This window comes from Suncus etruscus, chromosome 15 (assembly GCF_024139225.1).
Source record: "Suncus etruscus isolate mSunEtr1 chromosome 15, mSunEtr1.pri.cur, whole genome shotgun sequence".
NCBI lineage: Eukaryota > Metazoa > Chordata > Mammalia > Eulipotyphla > Soricidae > Suncus > Suncus etruscus.
Window position 1 is genome coordinate 80,150,570 of NC_064862.1, and position 17,988 is coordinate 80,168,557.

The window sequence follows — 17,988 nt, forward strand, 5'->3', positions numbered from 1 at the left end:
ATGGTCCATATCGAGGTTCAGATGGAGTAGGCTAGGGAAGTCCTGGTGGCTTCTTGGAGAAGGAAGCTTCATCATTCATCAGTGCAGGACTTGGGGCTGCTCCAAGGCTCCCTGCAAGAGCAGGGCCTGGTAGGAAGCACCAGTCATCCCACTGCTTCCTGTGTGCTGTCTTGGGCCTCAGTTTACCCAACTATCCAAGAGATTGCTTCAGCCAGCTCCTGGGGGTGACGTGTTGAGCACTGCAGGCAGGTATCGACTCAGAGTCCACCAAGTCCAACAGCCTCTAACCAACCCAGCTTCATGTTTGGGGTGGGGCCTCCTGAAAGCGAGTGCAAACACAGCTCTCCTAAGCATCTGTGTGGCCTGAATGAGGACCATAGGCAGACTTTTCTGGCCTTTCCTGGATCCTTCACCTTGACCTTAGCACATGTCCTCCCCCAAGGGCTTCCCAAAGGAGGAGGTGGCACAAGAGAATGAGGGGGGATCAGGCCTGGCCTTGGCCTTTGTCTGTGGCACATCCATCCTCCGCAGTTTTAGCTGCATCAGCAGGTCTCTTGCAGACGCCTCTCTTCCCTGCGACATCTTCAGCTCAGCCAGGGAGGTCAGCGCCAGGGTCAGGCCCGCCTCTCCCCGCTTCCTGCGGCAGCCCCCGGGGAACCCCCTGGCAAAGTGGCCATGCTGACCTGCCCCAGCTGGCCGGTGTGAGGGTCAGACGTGGAGGAGCCTGGCTGGATCTACCCCAGCCCAGCTCCTGCTGCCCGTGACCTTGAGTTAGCTCTAGTTCTCTCCTGACAGCTGCTGTGAGTGAGGCGCAAAGTGTGGGGAGTCCATGTGAGTAGGCAGTAGACCCTTCCAAGGGGGTGAACACCAGGCCCTTGGAATATGCTGCCCAGTGGAAAACTTCTAAGGATGCTTCAAAACCCCAGTTGACAGGGTTCCCAGGCACGGCCCTACCTGGGCCTCTGTTGAACCACAGTGATAATTCCTGGACCCCCTCCTGCTCCAGGTCTTGGTGAGATGTTGGCCACCACCTGAGTGGCCTTGGCTACATGAAATCCTGCCAGGGTTCTTCTGAAGACTGGGGCTGGACACTCAGAGTCAGTGGTACTGATGGTGAAAGGGGGAATCCATGGTGGGAAAGAAGCACTGTCCCAGCCAGAGGGGGACCCTTGAGGCTGGGGAAATGAATTACACCCTACTTGTAGGCACCCTACTTCCATCCCTGGTGCTCTGGGTCTCCCCTGTACACCCAGGAGTGATTCCTGATCCCCAGGCTTGCTGGGTGTGGCCCCACAAACATAAGGAAAGAAAAATGGTGTCGGTGCTTCAAAGCCCAGATTCTCAGAGCAGGACCCGGTCCTTGGTCCTCCAACGCCTTCTCCCTGCCATGGAGGCACCCCCCTATAATAGACTTTTTGTGCCCCCTCTCACAGGCAGGAATCCAATTCAAGCAACCAGATGCTGGATGGTGGCAGTGAACCCTACTTGAACTATGGGGGACAAGGGACTTCCTGCTTGGTACTTATGCTCAGCAGTTGTGGGGAGGATTCTTGCAACAGCAGGACAGGACGGCAGGAACAAAATGGGGGAGCCAGAGGGCCTTTATGTGGAGGGGGGAGTGGAGCCCCAGAAGGAAATGGGGTGCCCTGTGCTGGGTGGTGCAAAGGCCCTGGGGCAGACAGCACTGGGTGTGTGTGGTGCAGCCCCTGGCATGGAGAAGTTGAAAACAGCAAAGCAGAATGTGCGCCCAGCTCCTGGGCCCAGCCAGGCCTCCCTGCACCCCCCTTGGCAGCCTCAGAAATCTGAGGCGGGCGGGCACTGTGCCAGGGCGGCGGGGGAGGGGTGCCAGGCCCGCCCGTGCCGGCAGCTGCCAGCCCAGATGGTGCCCGTCTGCTAACGCTGCCGGGGGCTGCCTCCCCTGTGCCAGCCCTGGAATGGTGCGGTGGGCAGGGAGCAGAGAACAGGGGGTGTCGGGGACACACATTGAGCGCCAGCTGTATGCGCCCCAGAACCAGCCCTTATCCTGCACACAGGCAAACGTGGACATCCGGACACTGCCAGGGGCACATGGATTAAGCCAGCCCCAGGCCCAGAAACCCTGTAAGCACCCTGGGAGGTTCAGAGCGGAAGTTTTGCTTCCCAGAAGGAATCTGAGGGAGGCCCAGAGAGCTCAAGCTTAGTTGGGGGGGGGGGCCAGCACAGCCCCAAGCTACATTGGGTGTCTGACCCCAAAAATAAGCTTAGAAAACCAAAGAATAGAGTCTAAACATAGTGGCAGGTGGATGGGGAAGGGGAACATGAGCTGTAGGGTCTCCCCAGCATGTACCCCAGGACTAGGGTAGGGCAGACAGGCAGGATAAGAGGCTTCAAGCTGAATGTTTGGGGGCTACACCCAGCAGTTTTCAGGGGGTCACTCTTGTCAGAGCTCCAGAATCCCTAATTGGTGCCAAGACCAACTGGGTTTGCTGTAGGTGAGAGTAGTGCTCTGACCACTACACTATCTCTTTGGCCCCCTTAGTTTGTACAGATGGAACTCAGATCTGCCCTCCGAGTACTTTATGGTGTTGGGCAAAGTCTTGCTGTCTCTGGCCTGGTAGTGAAAGGAAGGGAGGAAGTTAACAGAGTGAGCTGGATCCTGACTAAGGACCCCCTTACTCCTCCCCCACCCCAGTCTCTATCCCTATGAGGGGTGAATTGGAGGACAGTTGTTTTTTTTTTTTTTTTTTTGTGGTTTTTGGGTCACACCCGGCAGTGCTCAGGGGTTATTCCTGGCTCCAGGCTCAGAAATTGCTCCTGGCAGGCACGGGAGGACCATATATGGGACGCCGGGATTCGAACCGATGACCTCCTGCATGAGAGGCAAACGCCTTACCTCCATGCTATCTCTCCGGCCCCAGGACAGTTGTTTTTTACTTTGTAGGTACACCTGGCAGTGCTCGGGCTACTCCCAGTGGAGTTTAAGTGTCTCCCGAACCTGGGACCCCTTGTGCAAAGCACTTTGAGGGTCTCCTGCCCCCACCCAGCCTGATGTCTCCACCCCTGTCCTGACCATCCCTGCAACAGGAACAGTGAGAACCAAGACCTGGACATGCAGCTCAGGTCAGCCCTCCTCCAGACATGTACAGGAAGCTCTACAAATGCTTTGTGACCCCCAATTTTTCTCCTGAGCCCCAGGAGTCTACAGAGAGTAACTTGCTCTTCCCCCAGGTCACAACAAACAGAACAGTCTGGATCCTCCAGGGTCCCCAGCAGCCCAGATCCTACATGACACCCCACAATACAAGAGGAGCACCAGGAGCCTATTGTGGCCAAATCACCAGAAAAAGAAAAGCAAACGACTCCCTGGTCTCTGCTACCATATTGGGAAGTCTGGGACCATGAGCTGGGGCCAGACACAACACACATGCTGAGGCACACCCCCTGCAAACAGATAGGGTAGGTTAGAGAGGGACTTGTGTCTCTTCTGGACAGACACAAGTCCCCTGGGGCAGAGGAGAAGGTTCTGGAGATGAGGGTGGGAAAACACGACCCTGGAATCTACTGATGCTGTTGAGACAGTCAAGGGGATCACACAGGGAGATTCAGGGCTATGGATTTATCAGGACTTGGAGGCTGTGGGGCCTTGTTGCTTGGAAACTTGGAAAGGACTGTGACTGTCGCTGCTTCTGCCAGCTCTGGCTATGGGCTGCCTCATACTGGGCACTGCTGAGCTGGGTGGGCTGTCCAGGGGCTGCCATGGGATGTTCGAAAAAGATGTTTTGGAGCTGGAGTGATAGCTCAGTGGGAAGAGCACTGACCTTGCACACAACCAACCTGGGAATCTGGGTTTACTCCCTGGTATCCCAGATGGAGTGATCTCTGTGTCCAAAGGCAGAAATAAACCTCCGAGCACCGCCAGGAGTGATCCCTGGGCACAGAGCCAGGAGTAAACCCGAGCACCACCAAAAGTAATCCCTAAGCGTAATGCTAGGAATAAACCCTGAGCACTGCCAGGTGTGACAACCCCCCAAAAAAAACAAAAAAATGTTCTAACACAGGGTGTGTGTTTAGTGCCAGGGTGCATGCCAGGCATTGGGGTGGGGTGCACACTGGCACAGAACTCCTGCCCATCCCTCATGCACACTGCTGTACCCAGGGCAGGGTGCAGACATTCCCGGTGGCTCACACACACACCCCCACATAGCCATGGTGCACCTGTGCTGCCCTGGGCTGGCCAGCCTGCGTCGTCTACTCTGGCCCTTCGCCCAGAGAAGGGGGGTGCAGGGCAACTCGGGACATCTCCGGTCCCCCTGATTCCCCCCACCCCGCCAGCTGCTGGCTGTCCCCCTCCCTCTAGCTGGGTGTGGACAGGAAGTCACAGATGGTCAGAGTTGGTGAGGGACGAGGGCGGTGCTGTTTGAGGACAGCGGATGCCTTGTCCAAATGGGGAAACTGAGGCCCAGAGAGGAGGCCCTGAAGAGCCCCTCACAGAGTTGTGGCCTCTCTAGGCTCCAGACTGAGGAGGAAGCAGGGGGTGTTGGGTGATGGTCACTCTCTGGTGCTGCAGAAACTTGAAAGTGAAGGGTCAGGTCTTTCCCTTCATGGAGTCAGTCCTGAGTACTAGTTTTCCTCCAGACCCTTCTAGAACTCAGGTGGGCCCCAGTGGGGGCTGCAGGCTTGGGGTGTGATTCCTGATATAGATACAGAAATGTAGAACGGATCCATCTCAGCCATCTCCCCGGGACATCCGAACTCTGACCTTTTCCACAGATCACCATGTGAAGGCGTTTTCGGGTGTTTTACATCCCTTTTTTGGGGGGGTGTTTACCAAGCCTTTGAAATTTAAGTCTCCGTCCTGGCTGGCCACGTTCCCAGTACTCTGTGCCCGCCCAGGCAGGCAGCTCTGTGCCAGGGAAAGAAGCGCGTTCCAGAAAATTCTGAAGCTGAGCCGAAGTCTCCTGCATGGTCACGTGGACCTTTGCAAAGTAGACACTTTTCCTGAGCACTCTGAGCCGTCACTGTGGGGTTTGGGGCACAGTGAGCCCCCCCTTGATGCCAGGAGCACCCCTTGCCCCCACAGCCACTGTTTTGATGGAAGCTCTTTTACTGTCTCATGCTGGTCCCCCACTCAAATTCCTTAAGCCCAGAATCAGGGATGGATTAGGGCAGTGCGGAGGGCGCTAGCTTTGCACACGGCTGACCTGGGTTCTAGTCCCAGGATTCTATCTGAACCCCAAGCACTGCCAGGAGAGACCCCTGAGCCTTGAGCCAGGAATCAGCCCAAACCCTGTTAGAAGTGGCCCAAAATAATTATATATAACACCGAGAATCCCCATTAAATTTGGGAGACTTTTTCTTCTCCTCTTCCTCCTCCTCCTCTTCCTCCTCCTCCTTCTTCTTCTCACTGGGCTCTTTTGGTCCCCAGACAAAAAGTTCCAGAATTTTATTTTATTTTGGTTTTTGGGCCACACCCGGTAATGCTCAGGAGTTACTCCTAATTATGCACTCAGAAATCGCTCCTGGCTTGGGGGACCATATGGGATGCCAGGGGATCGAACCGAGGTCCATCTTAGGTCAGCCATATGCAAGGCAAACACCCTACCACTGTGCCACCGCTCTGGCCCTGAGGTTCCAGAATTTTAAGAGTTGCAGGCTGTCCTGTGTGTAAGTGTATATGTGTGTGCATGCGCATACATAGTCTTCTAGAATCTTCTGGAACCTTGCCTCAAAGAGTCTTTAAAGCCTGGGAGCAGATCTAGGTGACCCTAGCAGACTGCTCAGATACGAAGTTCCCAAACCCCCAAATGTGCCAGCTGTGGCCCTGTGAGGCATCAGTCTGTCTGTGGCATAGATGCCTCAAGAATGTGATGGATGGCAAGTCCCAACATGGCCCTGGGAATGTTCTAGAATTCTCTGAGTCAGGGATCCAGAAAGTTCAGGTGAGAGGTGAGCAAGTCTGTCCCTCGGGTGATGAGCAGGAGAATGTTCTAGACAAGATGGGGGAGGCAGATCATCAGTTCTTTGTGGGTCAGTCTACACGAGCTGAGATGTTTGGGATTTCAGGCCAAGGAGAACCTCCAATTAGAGGGTTAAATAAACTGTAGTAATAGTACAGCAAGGAAGGTGCTGCTGGCCTTGTGCCTGGTCTACTACCTAGGTTGGGTTTGATCCCCGGCACCCCATAGGGTTCCCTAGCCTTCCAGGAATGATTCCTGAGCACCACCACCACCCCCCCAAAAAAGAGAGAAAATAACTGACACTTAGCCTCAGACCATTGGAACAGTCCTGGGGTCCCCAGTCCCCAAGGGCTCTGTCAGCATCACAACCTCAGGCCCAACCTACAGGAATTAGTGCTGGGAGCCTTGGGGCTCCTGAGCCCCAATAACAACAAATTGGTCTAGATCATTAATTCAGGCCACACTTAGTGGGGCTCAGGACTCAGTACTCTGGCTCTGAGCAGAGGCAGGGCCTGGGTCAGTCCTAAAGGCGCCATGGGGATGTGGGTGTGTCAGGTATTCTCCCCCAAAGGCCCTGAGATTCCACATTCTCCCTAAAGGCTTTGGGTGCCAGTGGGTGGGCACAAGGTACTGGAAAATCAAGGAGCACCTTGGGGGGGGGGTGTTTTTGAGTCCTGACTGGGAGAGGCTTCCTAGCTCTGGGCATATACCAGACTTCTTCTAGCCCTGTTCCCCCTTTTCCCCCTATTGCCAGTCTCCTCCCCCCACACCCTGGCCAGCCTGTGGGCTGCCTGGAGGCGGAGGCTGTAGCAGCTGCTGAAAGGGCTCCTTGTTCCCCGACACACCCGCCTCTGGGGGTCACCCCAGGACAGGAAGGCGCCCTGCAGGCCTTAAAGGGCCAGGCCCAGAGAGGGACACAGAGTCCCCCATCCCTTCCCAGCCCCCCCAGATGCACTGGCCACACGGGCTGGGGGCCTTACCCAAACACCCCCCCACTGCATGTGGCCCTGAAGAGGAAGAGAGCAGATCCCATGTGGGGAGGGGCTGGACTTGGCGCTGACCCTTCACCACTCCGTGCCTCAGTTTCCCCATGTGTGTGTCCCAGGGATGCTCAGGTTCCTACCCTGTCAGCTGGGAAATACTGAGCAGATGTGGTGGGGAGCTAAGTGGGCTCATGTGCCTAGGCATCATTTTCCTGCCTCTCTCATGCCTCAGTTTCCTCAAATGCAGGGCCAGGCCATCCATAGCAGAGCTTGGTGCCAGCTCAGAGCAGCGCTGTGGGTGCATTTATTGAACACCCAGACTCCTGGCCAGCTAGCTGGAGGAACCAAACTGGGTGCAATCCCTGACCACAGTGGCCCCTGCATGCCTCCTCTCTGGGGCTGTGCAGCCCCAGGACCCGAGCTTGCCTTCTCTGGGCTTCTGTCCCTGGTAGTGCCCGGGAGGCACCCAAAGCTACTAGCCAGCTACCCATTTGCACTTTCTCCCACTGTTGCTGAGAGTGCATGGGGGATAAGCGGGAGGGGGGGGGCAGGAGTGTGGCCCCCAGGATGAGCCCACCGCATGCCCGCACCCTCTGGCTGCCCAGGGCAGCTGCAAGCAGACAGCCCGGGACAGGTTGCGGCCGGCTTGGCGCACGCCTTATGTAACGGGGTTATTTGAGGGCAGCGCTGCTTATATAAGGGAGGCCGGGCCGCCCCAGCTGGGCAGGGGGAGGCTCTTAAAGGGCCAGTGTCCCAGGGCCGCCCCTCCAGAGCACTGGTCCTGAAGCCCCTGGAGAGGCCTGGCAGTGCTGGCAGAGCCCTGACTGGCTGCCATCTGCCCATTTTGCAGCAGCTGCCTTGGTTTTACTACGATGACAGCCACAGCCCATGCTGTTTCGCATTGCCCAGGGGCTACACATGACAGTCAATATTGAGGTCCACAAGTACAGAACCCCTGGGCCCTGCGACGTAGGGGCCCCCAGGGCAACCCCAGCAGTGCTCCTGGGGGCTGGTGATGCTGCGGGGGGGTCAACCTCATTTTCAGCATTTAAGGCCTGAACTTGCTGTACCATCTGCTAACTTGGGCAGTAAGTCCAGGTCTCTGCTTCTGACCCTGTGCCTTGTTCAGTTTACATAAGTGAGTCGCAGGAGGTTAGAGATAGAGGGGCCCTGGCATAAGGGGGGAGAGGACCCAGTCCCTGCCTCCTGCTCATCACGTGGTTTCCTGGCCTCAGTTTCCCTGCCACTAAGATCTACCTGTGAACCACGAGGTGGCTGAGGGACACACAGGTTAGGAGACCCTGGTGGGAATCGGTTCTGGAGTGCCTACTGCATGCCAAACCCTGCTGTGCTGGGCTCTGACAAACCAAGACTGGTCCCCAGGAAGCACCCAGTCCCAGGTGGGGGAGTCTGAAAAACAAACAAAACAAGAAGCCAAAGTCATTTGGGGACTAGGTGCCCGAAGTGGGGGGTGGGAAGAGCATTGTGGCTAGGCATGGCATGAGTAAAGGCCCTGGGGCAGGTCTGACCTGGCTTGCTGGAGACACAGTGAGTAGGCCCACAGGGCTGGAGCAAAGAAGGAAGATGGGCAGGTGGTATGGGACTGGTGTGCACTAGGTGGGCTGGGCTGCCCTGCAGGGAAGGGGTCATGCACCCCAGGGCTCTGGCCCCTGGAGGGCAGCGCCCGACTCAAAGGCGCCCTCTAGTGGCTGCAGGAAGTCAGCCTGGGGTCAAGGACAGAGCTGCCCCAAGGTTAACCTCCCTCTTGGGCCTGCAATTGAGTTAGGGGGTGGGGGTGGGGTTCATCCTACACATGCCATTTTTGCAGCAGTGCCTGAGAGAAAAGGACTGGGAGAGGTGCCCAGAGCACCCCACATGCCCAAAGACAACCCTGGGTTTGGGGCGCTGTCAGTGTGGGCATTCTGGAATATAGTCTTAGGGCTCTGTATGGGCCAGAATGATGTCTGCACTCATCCCCTGTCCCATGCTGGGCCCGAGTTTCCTTGTCTGTGTGTGGTCCTCTTAAACTGTGAAGCAAATTGAGCTAAGACACCCCCAAAAAAGAACCGGGGCTGGAGCAATAGGAAGGGGGGAGGGTATTTGGCCAACCCAGGTTTGATTCCCATCATTTCATAGGTTTCCCTGAGCCTGCCAGGAGTAATTTCTGAGCACAAAGCCAGGCAGGAGGGCCCGGAAAGATAGCACAGCGGTGTTTGCCTTGCAAGCAGCCGATCCAGGATCAAAGGTGGTTGGTTTGAATCCCGGTGTCCCATATGGTCCCCCGTGCCTGCCAGGAGCTATTTCTGAGCAGACAGCCAGGAGTAACCCCTGAGCACCGCCGGGTGTGGCCCAAAAACAAAAACAAAAAAAAAAAAGAAAGAAAGAAAGAAAGAAAGAACCCACCCCCCACCCCGAAACTTAGCAACACTGGCTGCTGGGCACTTTCACTGCTGTCCCCTCTCTAGACCATACTCCCATTTTATTCCTCTGGCACCCAGCCACAGGCCCTTTCTTCCTGGACCCCCCCCCTGCCAGATTCCCCCAAGGCATACGCTGATGTCACCCCAACCCCATGGGACATCTGGGAGAAGATGTGGGTGCAAACGTGCAACCTGACTGGGGCAAAGGGGCTTCCAACACCCCAGCAGCAAAAACATGCCCCATGGCGAGCACCCGCTTCTGAGGCACTAACCCAGCCTCAGTCTCCAAGTCTGCACTTGCCTTGCAGGCGGCTAACCTGGATTTCATCTCTGGGAACCCATATGTTCCCCTGAGCGTCGCCAGGACTAGTTCCTGAGTGCAGAGCCAGGAGTAAGCTGAGCACCACTGGGTGTGACCCTAAAACAAATAAACAAACACAAGTCTGCAGAGCAGATGTCCCCAGGGGAAGCAGGAAAAGCTGTGAGGAGCAGAACTGCCTGTTTTTGCCTACTGGAGTGCCGGAGAATTGCAGGGTTCCCCCAGGTCCTGTCTGGTGCTGGCAGACACGGGTCCTTCTGACCTCAGAGAAGCAGCCTTGCGCTGCCCCCATCCGGGGCCCCTTCGGGCAAGCAGGTCTCAGAAAATGCAAAAAAGGTGACCAGTATTTTTTTCACCTTTCTCTTTTTTGAGGGGAAAGGGACTTCCAGACAAGTACTAAGGCAGCACCCTGGGCTGGTGATCCTACCTCTGAGGTCAAGGTCACAGGGGGCAGTGCCAGGGTCCCCTCCCTGTCTGCCTACCCGGTATGGCTCTCTGCTTTTGGGTACACGTGCCCACACGCTTTCGGGTAATGTTCTGGAATGCTCCATGGCAGTGCTCACCTGAGCTGCACACAGGAGGGCAGGAGGCCACGTGTTTGTGTTCAAGACCCTAGTCTGATCCTTGTCACTCTCAAGGCGGCCCTGGTAACCTGAGCCCCCATCTAGGATTGTCAACAAAATGACAAAAGGTGTAGGCCCGAAAGGTGGCATATGGTCGGCGCTGAGCATGACCCCCCAAAACATTGGATGGATGGCCAAGGCCCATCCCCTGACCTCCAAGCACCTCCTGTGTGTGGGCCCCCCCCAAAAAACAGAAGCAGACAAAATGTTGGGGCGAGAGCGGGCAAATGAGGCCTGGCAGCCTCGAGGCCAGGCCAGACCTTGAATAAGTCCTTTCCCAGTCCCGACACTGCTCCCCACGCAAGGGAAACTGAGGCACGGCGGCAGTCCAGCAAGCCTGGCCTGGACCCATTCTGGACCCAGAGCCAGGACGCTCTCCAAGAGGTCCAGAAGGTGACCACACTGCACATAGGGAAAGGGGGCCAGGGAAGAAACTAAGGCCCCCTAGGGCTCCCCAGGGGACGGCTGGGCCCAGCCATGGGCCTGCAGCCACGAGGAGGGAGGAAGGAAAAGCTGAGCCAGGAGGGGCCTCGCTGCACCCCCAGACTTGGCACCGTGTCCCTGGCATTTCCGCCCGCAGGAGGCTCCGGCCACGTGTGCTCTGAAAGCTCCGCCCGCCGGCCTGCACCGGCGCATGCGCCTTCCGGGCCATGTGCCAACCCCTTTCCCGCGCACGCGTAGTCTGTATCCTGTAGCCAGCCCCCACCCAACTCCTGAGCATGCGCTTTGGGTCCTGCAGGGTTGGGGGGGCCCCCCCAACCCCATGCATGCGTGTTCTTTTCCACAGGCGCATGCGCACCCTGGGATCCAGGCCCTTTTCCACATGGGCTCAGTGAGCCTTGCACATGCGTGTTCTGAGCCGTGCCCCCCCGCACATGCGTGTTCCAGCCCCTGAGCCCCCCCCTTCCAGCGCATGCGCGCTCCTGCCGTGGGCCCCCTCCCTGCACCCCGGGGAGGCGGCGGGAGGCGAGGCCGGCCCGGCTGGCGGAGCCAAGAATGTCTGCGAATGTAAACACGAGTTATTTCCAGCACGGGGCCGCTGGGGCCCGGCCGGGTGGCACATGCGGCTGTTTCTGGCCTTCCCTAAGGCCCAAGGCCACTGGTGGTGGTGTAACCAGATGGGCAGTGGGGACCCCAGAACCCGCACCCTGCCTCTGCTGAGCCCACCCGCGCTGCCTCTGGCACAAAATGGCCGCTCGGCCCAGAAGTTTCTGGAAGCACCCGGGCGGGAAAATGGCTGCTGGCGTGACGTCACGGGGAGGCAGGACCGGCCCAGTCCAGCTGGACCCGGTTCCTGGGCGCCCCACCCCAGCACAGCACCCTGAATGTTGGGGACCCCACCCGCCGTCACAGGCCCAGGGCCCAAGCCAGGCCCTGCTGCAGCCACGGAAGGAACTTTCCTTGGAAAGATTTGGGCCCAGAGGCCTGGCCTGGCTGGCAGGGGGGCTGGACCATGTGGGCCCCTTATATACGCATATGGACACACAAATGCATAGACACACATTCATGCATACACTGACACACAAGAACAAACATACAAGGATACGCATTATGCACATAACATCTTCAAACGTTTGCATAGCATATACATGGACACAGACTCAGGCATGGGTGCAATCATACAAATCCATGCATGCAGTCATATGATGCACGCACATGGACACACAGGCATATGAAGTCATTCACACACGCCTATGTGCATGGACACACGCGCACACGCCATTTGCCCTTTGTTCCTCGTTGGCCCCCAAGAATGCCAGAAGCAAGGTGCCTGCCAGCTTGGCACAGGACGGTGCTTTGGCTGAGGCCACGCAGCGCTGCAGGCCTGGGCACAGCCAGTGTGGGGTGTCTCCAAGGGCTTCAGGGAGCCTCTGGGATTCCTTGCTGCCTCAGGAATTTAGTTCTGCCCTGTGGCCACAAGCAGGCTCAGCTACACCCTCTGAATGAAGACTCCGTGGGGGTGAGTGGACCTCCATATTGGGGCAGTCTGTCCAGGCTGGCAGACTTGTGCAATGATGGAGTACAGGAAGCCCGCTGTCAGGCTTGGCCAAGGCAGGGCCCGGGAAGGGGGTAGTGTAATGTGACATTGGTACCTGGGGGAGAGGGGAACCAGAAACTCACCAGGTGTTGAGTTTCAATGGTGCAAAGAGAGCCAGCTGTGGCAGGGAAAAACCTCCCAGATGGCATTGCAATGGGCCTGGGTGACTTGGAGAGCTACAGGAAACAATGGGAATACCCCCAGGGGCAGAAGCAGAGGAGAGACAGACCCTCAGTGCAGGCCAGCGGGTAGCACCTGTTGGTGCAGGGAGTTGGCTGGGAGCGGTGGTTGGGGTACCTGGGAGAGACAGACACAGGGCAGGTGAGCAGGGTGGCAGAGGCAGTCCAGGCAGGGGCCCTGTGTGCAATGAGGCCCCATGTCACCCTCTTTTCCAGAATATTCTCTGGGCCTGGGAGGGTCCCAAAGGACATGACCTGAGTTTTCTGACTTGTATGCAGCAGCTGGTGTCATTTTCTTCTTAAAATTTGGGGGGGGGGACTTGGAGCTATTCTTGCTGTGCTCAGAGGACCCTTGGGGTTCCTGTGACTGCCTAGCTCAGCCCTGAGCCCCCACTTCTGGTGGGAAGGAAGATGCACCTTGAATTGTGGACCCTAGGGTGCTTCTTACCTCTGGCTATGGGGTATACAGAACTCTGTGAGCCCCCACTTCCCATTCTTCGGGATCCTATCCCGAGGCTCTGGCATAGCCCTTTTGTCGTGTCTCTCCCATGGTCAGAGGTTGCAACCAATAAAGGAGGAGCCAGAGCATAGCAGGAGGGCACTGGCTTTGCATGTGGCTGACCCAGGTTCAATCTCCAGAACCCCATTGGGTTCCCGGAGCCCATCAGGAGTGATCCTTGAGCACACAGCCCTGAGCACTGCAGGCTGTGACCCCCAAAACTATAAGAAGAAAAGGAAGGGCCCGGAGAGATAGCACAACGGTGTTTGCCTTGCAAGCAGCCGATCCAGGACCAAAGGTGGTTGGTTCGAATCCCGGTGTCCCATATGGTCCCCCATGCCTGCCAGGAGCTATTTCTGAGCAGACAGCCAGGAGTAACCCCTGAGCACCGCTGGGTGTGGCCCAAAAAACAAAAAAAAAAAAAAAAGAAGAAAAGGAAAATGAAACTACCTACTGGGGACCCACATCACCTGGCAGCCCCCATGGTCCTGCCAGCACCCCATGGCGAAGGGCTCTCCACAGACATCCAGGCCCTGTGCTTTCTCACCCCAACTGGCTCCTTCTTGGGGCTCTTGATGTAGCCTCAGGCTACATGCTTCTTTCACTTCCCTCCTGCTCCCCCAGCTTTTGCATTGGGGAGCACTTCCCTAGCAGTGCTCTGGAGTCATCTTGAGATCTTCCTGGCGATTCTCAGTGATTCAGTGGGGCTGGGGACACCCAGATGGACCCTGCTGGGGTTTTGGACACATGATACTCAGCATCAAGCCCAGACCACATGCTAGGCATGCACTTGTACCCCATTAGCTCCCTGGACTCCAGCTGTGGCAGAGGACAGGGCCACACAAGGGGGGGGGGTTCTTGTAGGGCCACGTGGAACTGAGGGTAGACTGGGGGGCTGCCTTCTCCCTGGCTCCAAGTCAGCTGCCTCTGTCAGCAGAATCAGGAAGTCCAAGAGCCTGCCCCCCTTCCGGCCCCCCTCCTGGCTGTGTTCCCCGCCCTTCCCTGGGAGGGTTGGGGGGGGCTGCCGTGGAGTCCCAGACAGGCCCGCACATCTGGCTGGGCGGGAAGGGCGGGACCGGAGGCGGCAGCAGCGCCTTTGTCGTGGGCTGGCACGACCCTGTTTGGGCTCTCGGCCACGGACAGGAAAGAACAGTGTGTACATTGGGCCATGGGCTCCCATGGACGCAGCCACGGGGGTGCGGCGGGTGGGAGGGCTGCCTGCCCGCTAGGGACACCCCCGCCAAGCTGGCAGTAGAAGCCCGGGGATGAGCTTGGCTGCTTGCCTGGTGCTCATGCACCTCCTGGGTGACACTGAGGAAGTTCCTGGGACAACATCAGCCAAATGGAGTCTCCAAGGAACAGTGCCTCTAGCAGGGAGGGGGCACAGCATGTGCAAAGGTCCTGGGGCTGTTGGTGGGCGGAAGGTCAAGGGCACATGTCTGGGAATCTCCAGTCTGGCTGTCAGAGCATGAACTTGGGTTCTGTCCACCTCTGCAAACTGGCCCCTCTTTTCCCCTGGGCCAGTGTGGCCATCTGCTCCTTGCACCAAACTCCTACCGAGCTGGGATGGGCTGTGAGGGAGGGATTGGCAGGTGGCCCGGTTGTGGATAGCGGGGGTGGGGAAGAGAGCACGTCAAGGTTCTGGAACATTCTGCATAATGTTGGTAGCCAACTCTCTGAGTCAGCTGAGCCACGGGGTAGCCCTGAGCAGCATCCATTCCCTCTCTGGGATCCTCAGGGACTCCTCTGGAGATTTGGGATGCCTTGGTTTCATATTCCACCAGCTGTGCTCTGCTCTGTGCCTCAGTTTCCCCATATGACACTGGGGGATGAGGAGGGAATCACTGGGTCAGTGGAGGTGACACTTGGAATCCCAACATCTCCACAAGGATGATTAAGTAGTCCTGGGGCATGCAGGGAAGCTTTCATTTCAGTCTCCAAATTGGCTCCGCCAGGAGTGATTCCAGAGCACAGAGCCAGGAGTAATTCTTGAGTACTGTCAGGTGTGGCCTAAAAAAAAATAAAAAGAAAGAAAAGAAAAGATCAGACTTAATTCCTGAGGTCAGTCTGCTCTATGCTGAGACATTCCATGGATAGAGGAACCTGCAGGTGAGGTGGGAGCAGGGTCAGGGAGAAACTGTAGTGAAGTGGGTGCATGGGTGAGGGGGGACCTTCAGGGTTGAGAGGGAACCTGTGTTTGGTGAGAGGCCCTGACCTGTATATGCAGCCATCATTTGCACCTGTTGGATTTAGGGGGATTTAGTGAAGCTGAACCTTTATCCTGAGGATTTATAACCAATCCGGGGGGTGGGGGTGGACAAGGACAGGGGTGCAAGTACTTGCCTGATGTTCGATTGCTGGCACCCCATAGGGCCTCCTAAGTCCTACCAGGAGTGATCCTTGAGCACAGTTCTATGTGGTCCAAAAAATAAAAAATGAACAGGGGCCAGAGCAATAGTCCAGCAGGAAAGGCACTGGCTTTGCATGCAGCTGACCTGGTTCAATCCCTGGCATTCCATAAGGTAACCCTAGTACTGTCAGGAGTAATTCCCGAGCATAGAGTCAGAAGTAACCCATGAGCATTGCCACATGTAGCCCCCCAAAAAAACAAAAACCAAATTTTAAGACATATCAACCATGAACTGAAATAAAAATGATAAGCACAGCCTTGAATGTGAGCTGGACTTGCTGGTAAGAGCTTGGGAACCTTCCAGGGAACCCCAAACCCCGAGCTACCTGGGGACACGAGACTGTGAAGCTTAGAGGTGAGACTGCACATTCTCATCTCTCTGCCTGTAGCCTCCAGCAGCCTTGGGGGTGTAGGTGGGCAGGCCCTGACTCCCTCTTCCTTTTCCTTCCTTTCTGGAGGCCACCTTGGGCATGTTCAGGACTCACTCCCAGCTCAGTGCTCCATGAATTGGGGTGCTGGGGGGTCAGTGCTCTCCTGCCCTTTGATGGGGTACCTCCCCCTTGAGGTGGGGGGGGTTCTGTAGCACTGGACTTGCCCACGTGCCAGCCCCCTATACAGGCAAGCGAGGGCCTGGCATCTCCCTCTGCACAAGCGCAGCATCCATGCAGCTGAGCTCAGCGTCTGTAGACCTTGGAGCAGATTATTTTTAGATAAACATGAGCAATGAGGAGGGGGAGGAGGCAGTGGTGGTTGTAGAGAGGCTCTGGTGGCACCCTGAGATCCAGGGCTACTCCCCAGGCTGGGTCAGGGCAGGGCAGTACAATTTCATGCCCGCCAGGTTTATCCCCATGGGCCACCGCTGGCAAGAAAGCCCAGGAGGGACCAAATTGATCCAGCTCGAAGTGACCCAGTGCACCCGCCACTGGGATATCACCACCCCTTCTGTCCCTGTCTTGCAGATGCAGAGCAGAGCAGCAGCCCCCGTGCGGGCATGGGCTCTGACCAGGAGGACAGCAAGCCCATCACGCTGGGTGAGTCTGGCGCCCCCATTCTTGCCTTCTAAAGGGCACTAGTGGGCCTTCCTCTCTTCTCTGCCCACAGCCCTCCAGGAGACCCATACCTATAAAGCTCTGTCTCATCTGACCACACCCCCACCCACAGCCTCCTTATTGCTTCTCCAGTGTTCAGCCCATCCTGCCCCAGGACCTTTGCTGCACAGACAGCAGCTTCTCCCCTGGAAGCTCCGCTGTCCTCTCAGTGTCTGGCCCTGAGATTCCCCCACTGCCCTGTGTTTTATTTCTGCCCTATGCTGCAGAAGGGGAAGGGTAGCTCACTGTGCAGGGTCTCTCCAGGAATCCAGAGTTGCTCCAGAGAGCTGCAGGGAGAGGCTAGGAAGCATCTAAAGTAGCAGAAAGCAGGCAAGCAGGAAGAAAAAGCCCAGGGCAAGGATGGGATGGTGCCTGGAGCTAAGCTGCCACTGGTGGAGATTCCTGGCCACCACCTCCCCCACACTCCTCTGGCCCTGGCCCCATCTGTGACCCCGAGGCTCCCTTGGCCTCCTCTGATCCCCCGACACCTCCCTCCAAGCCAGATGGTGCAGGCCAGGCGGGTGGGCAGGTCCCTAGGGTGCAGCGTCTGCGGGAGGAAAGTGCTTCCTCGCCTGCCTGCCCAGCCTGCCTGGGAATCCCCAAGAGACTCAGGGTTGCTCTGCGCAAACAGGAAACCTGTGGGGGAGGGGGGAGGAGTGTGCTGGCTGGGCCTGCAGGAAACTGCCTCAGCCACTTCCCTGGACACTGCAGGCAGAGGCCTGGGGAGCCCCACCCTGTCCTCCTGGGGGATCTGCTGATCCTGTGCCTTTGGCTGGGCCTAGCATATAGTAATTGCTCAATAAAAGGTGTGTGTGCAAAACTTGTCAGCCAAGGACAAGGGCTAGGGTCTGAGCCATGGGTGCACTGGAGGGGTCCCACAGGAATGTAGGAGCTCCCAGCAGGTCATGCCCCTACCTAGAGACAGAGAATTATAAACCTCCTTCCCCCCCCCCCCCCATAAAGAGGTACCCTCTAGGTGCCTTTCCTAGGTGCCTGGCAGCCTCCTTCACTATCTGTGACTTAACCTCAGGACCTCTGCACTTGCTGCTGTCCAGGCCACACATCCCGCATCCAGACCCCAGGATGCTCCCCCACCGTGGCCTGAGGTCCCAGTGCCCGGCCACCATGTTCCTGCCTCCATGCAGCCCACCTGACTTCTCCATCCTTAAAAAAGTTTATACAGTAAATGCATGCAAGCTGTATCCTTGGAACAAGATGAAAACCTCCAATGGTGATTCATTGCCGTCACTCTATCCCACAACTACGCCCTTCTCAATCTAGAACGTTCCACCTTCCCTGTCTCCAAAGAATGGGGTCTACCTCTCTTCTCTCAGCATCCTGGGTTAGAGTAAGGGTGCATGCATGTGTCAGTTTGATGGACAGTCTGGGCCAGCTCCAGAGTATCTATGCCGTGGCCAGGTTTGAGAACAGCACATGGAAAGGATGACACACTTACTCAAATATACACACACAGACACATACTGGGATGTTCA

General features: G+C 57.1%; 1 protein-coding gene across 2 annotated transcripts in view; it reads left to right on the plus strand.

The window, feature by feature from the left end:
• The window catches only part of NFIC (nuclear factor I C), a 48,150-nt gene that overhangs the window by 14,977 nt on the left and 15,185 nt on the right, over positions 1-17,988 (plus strand). For both annotated transcript variants that reach the window (XM_049788649.1, XM_049788648.1), the window contains exon 3: positions 16,367-16,438. In XM_049788649.1, the coding sequence (XP_049644606.1) occupies positions 16,367-16,438 (72 nt within the window). The remainder of the gene's footprint in view (positions 1-16,366; positions 16,439-17,988) is intronic.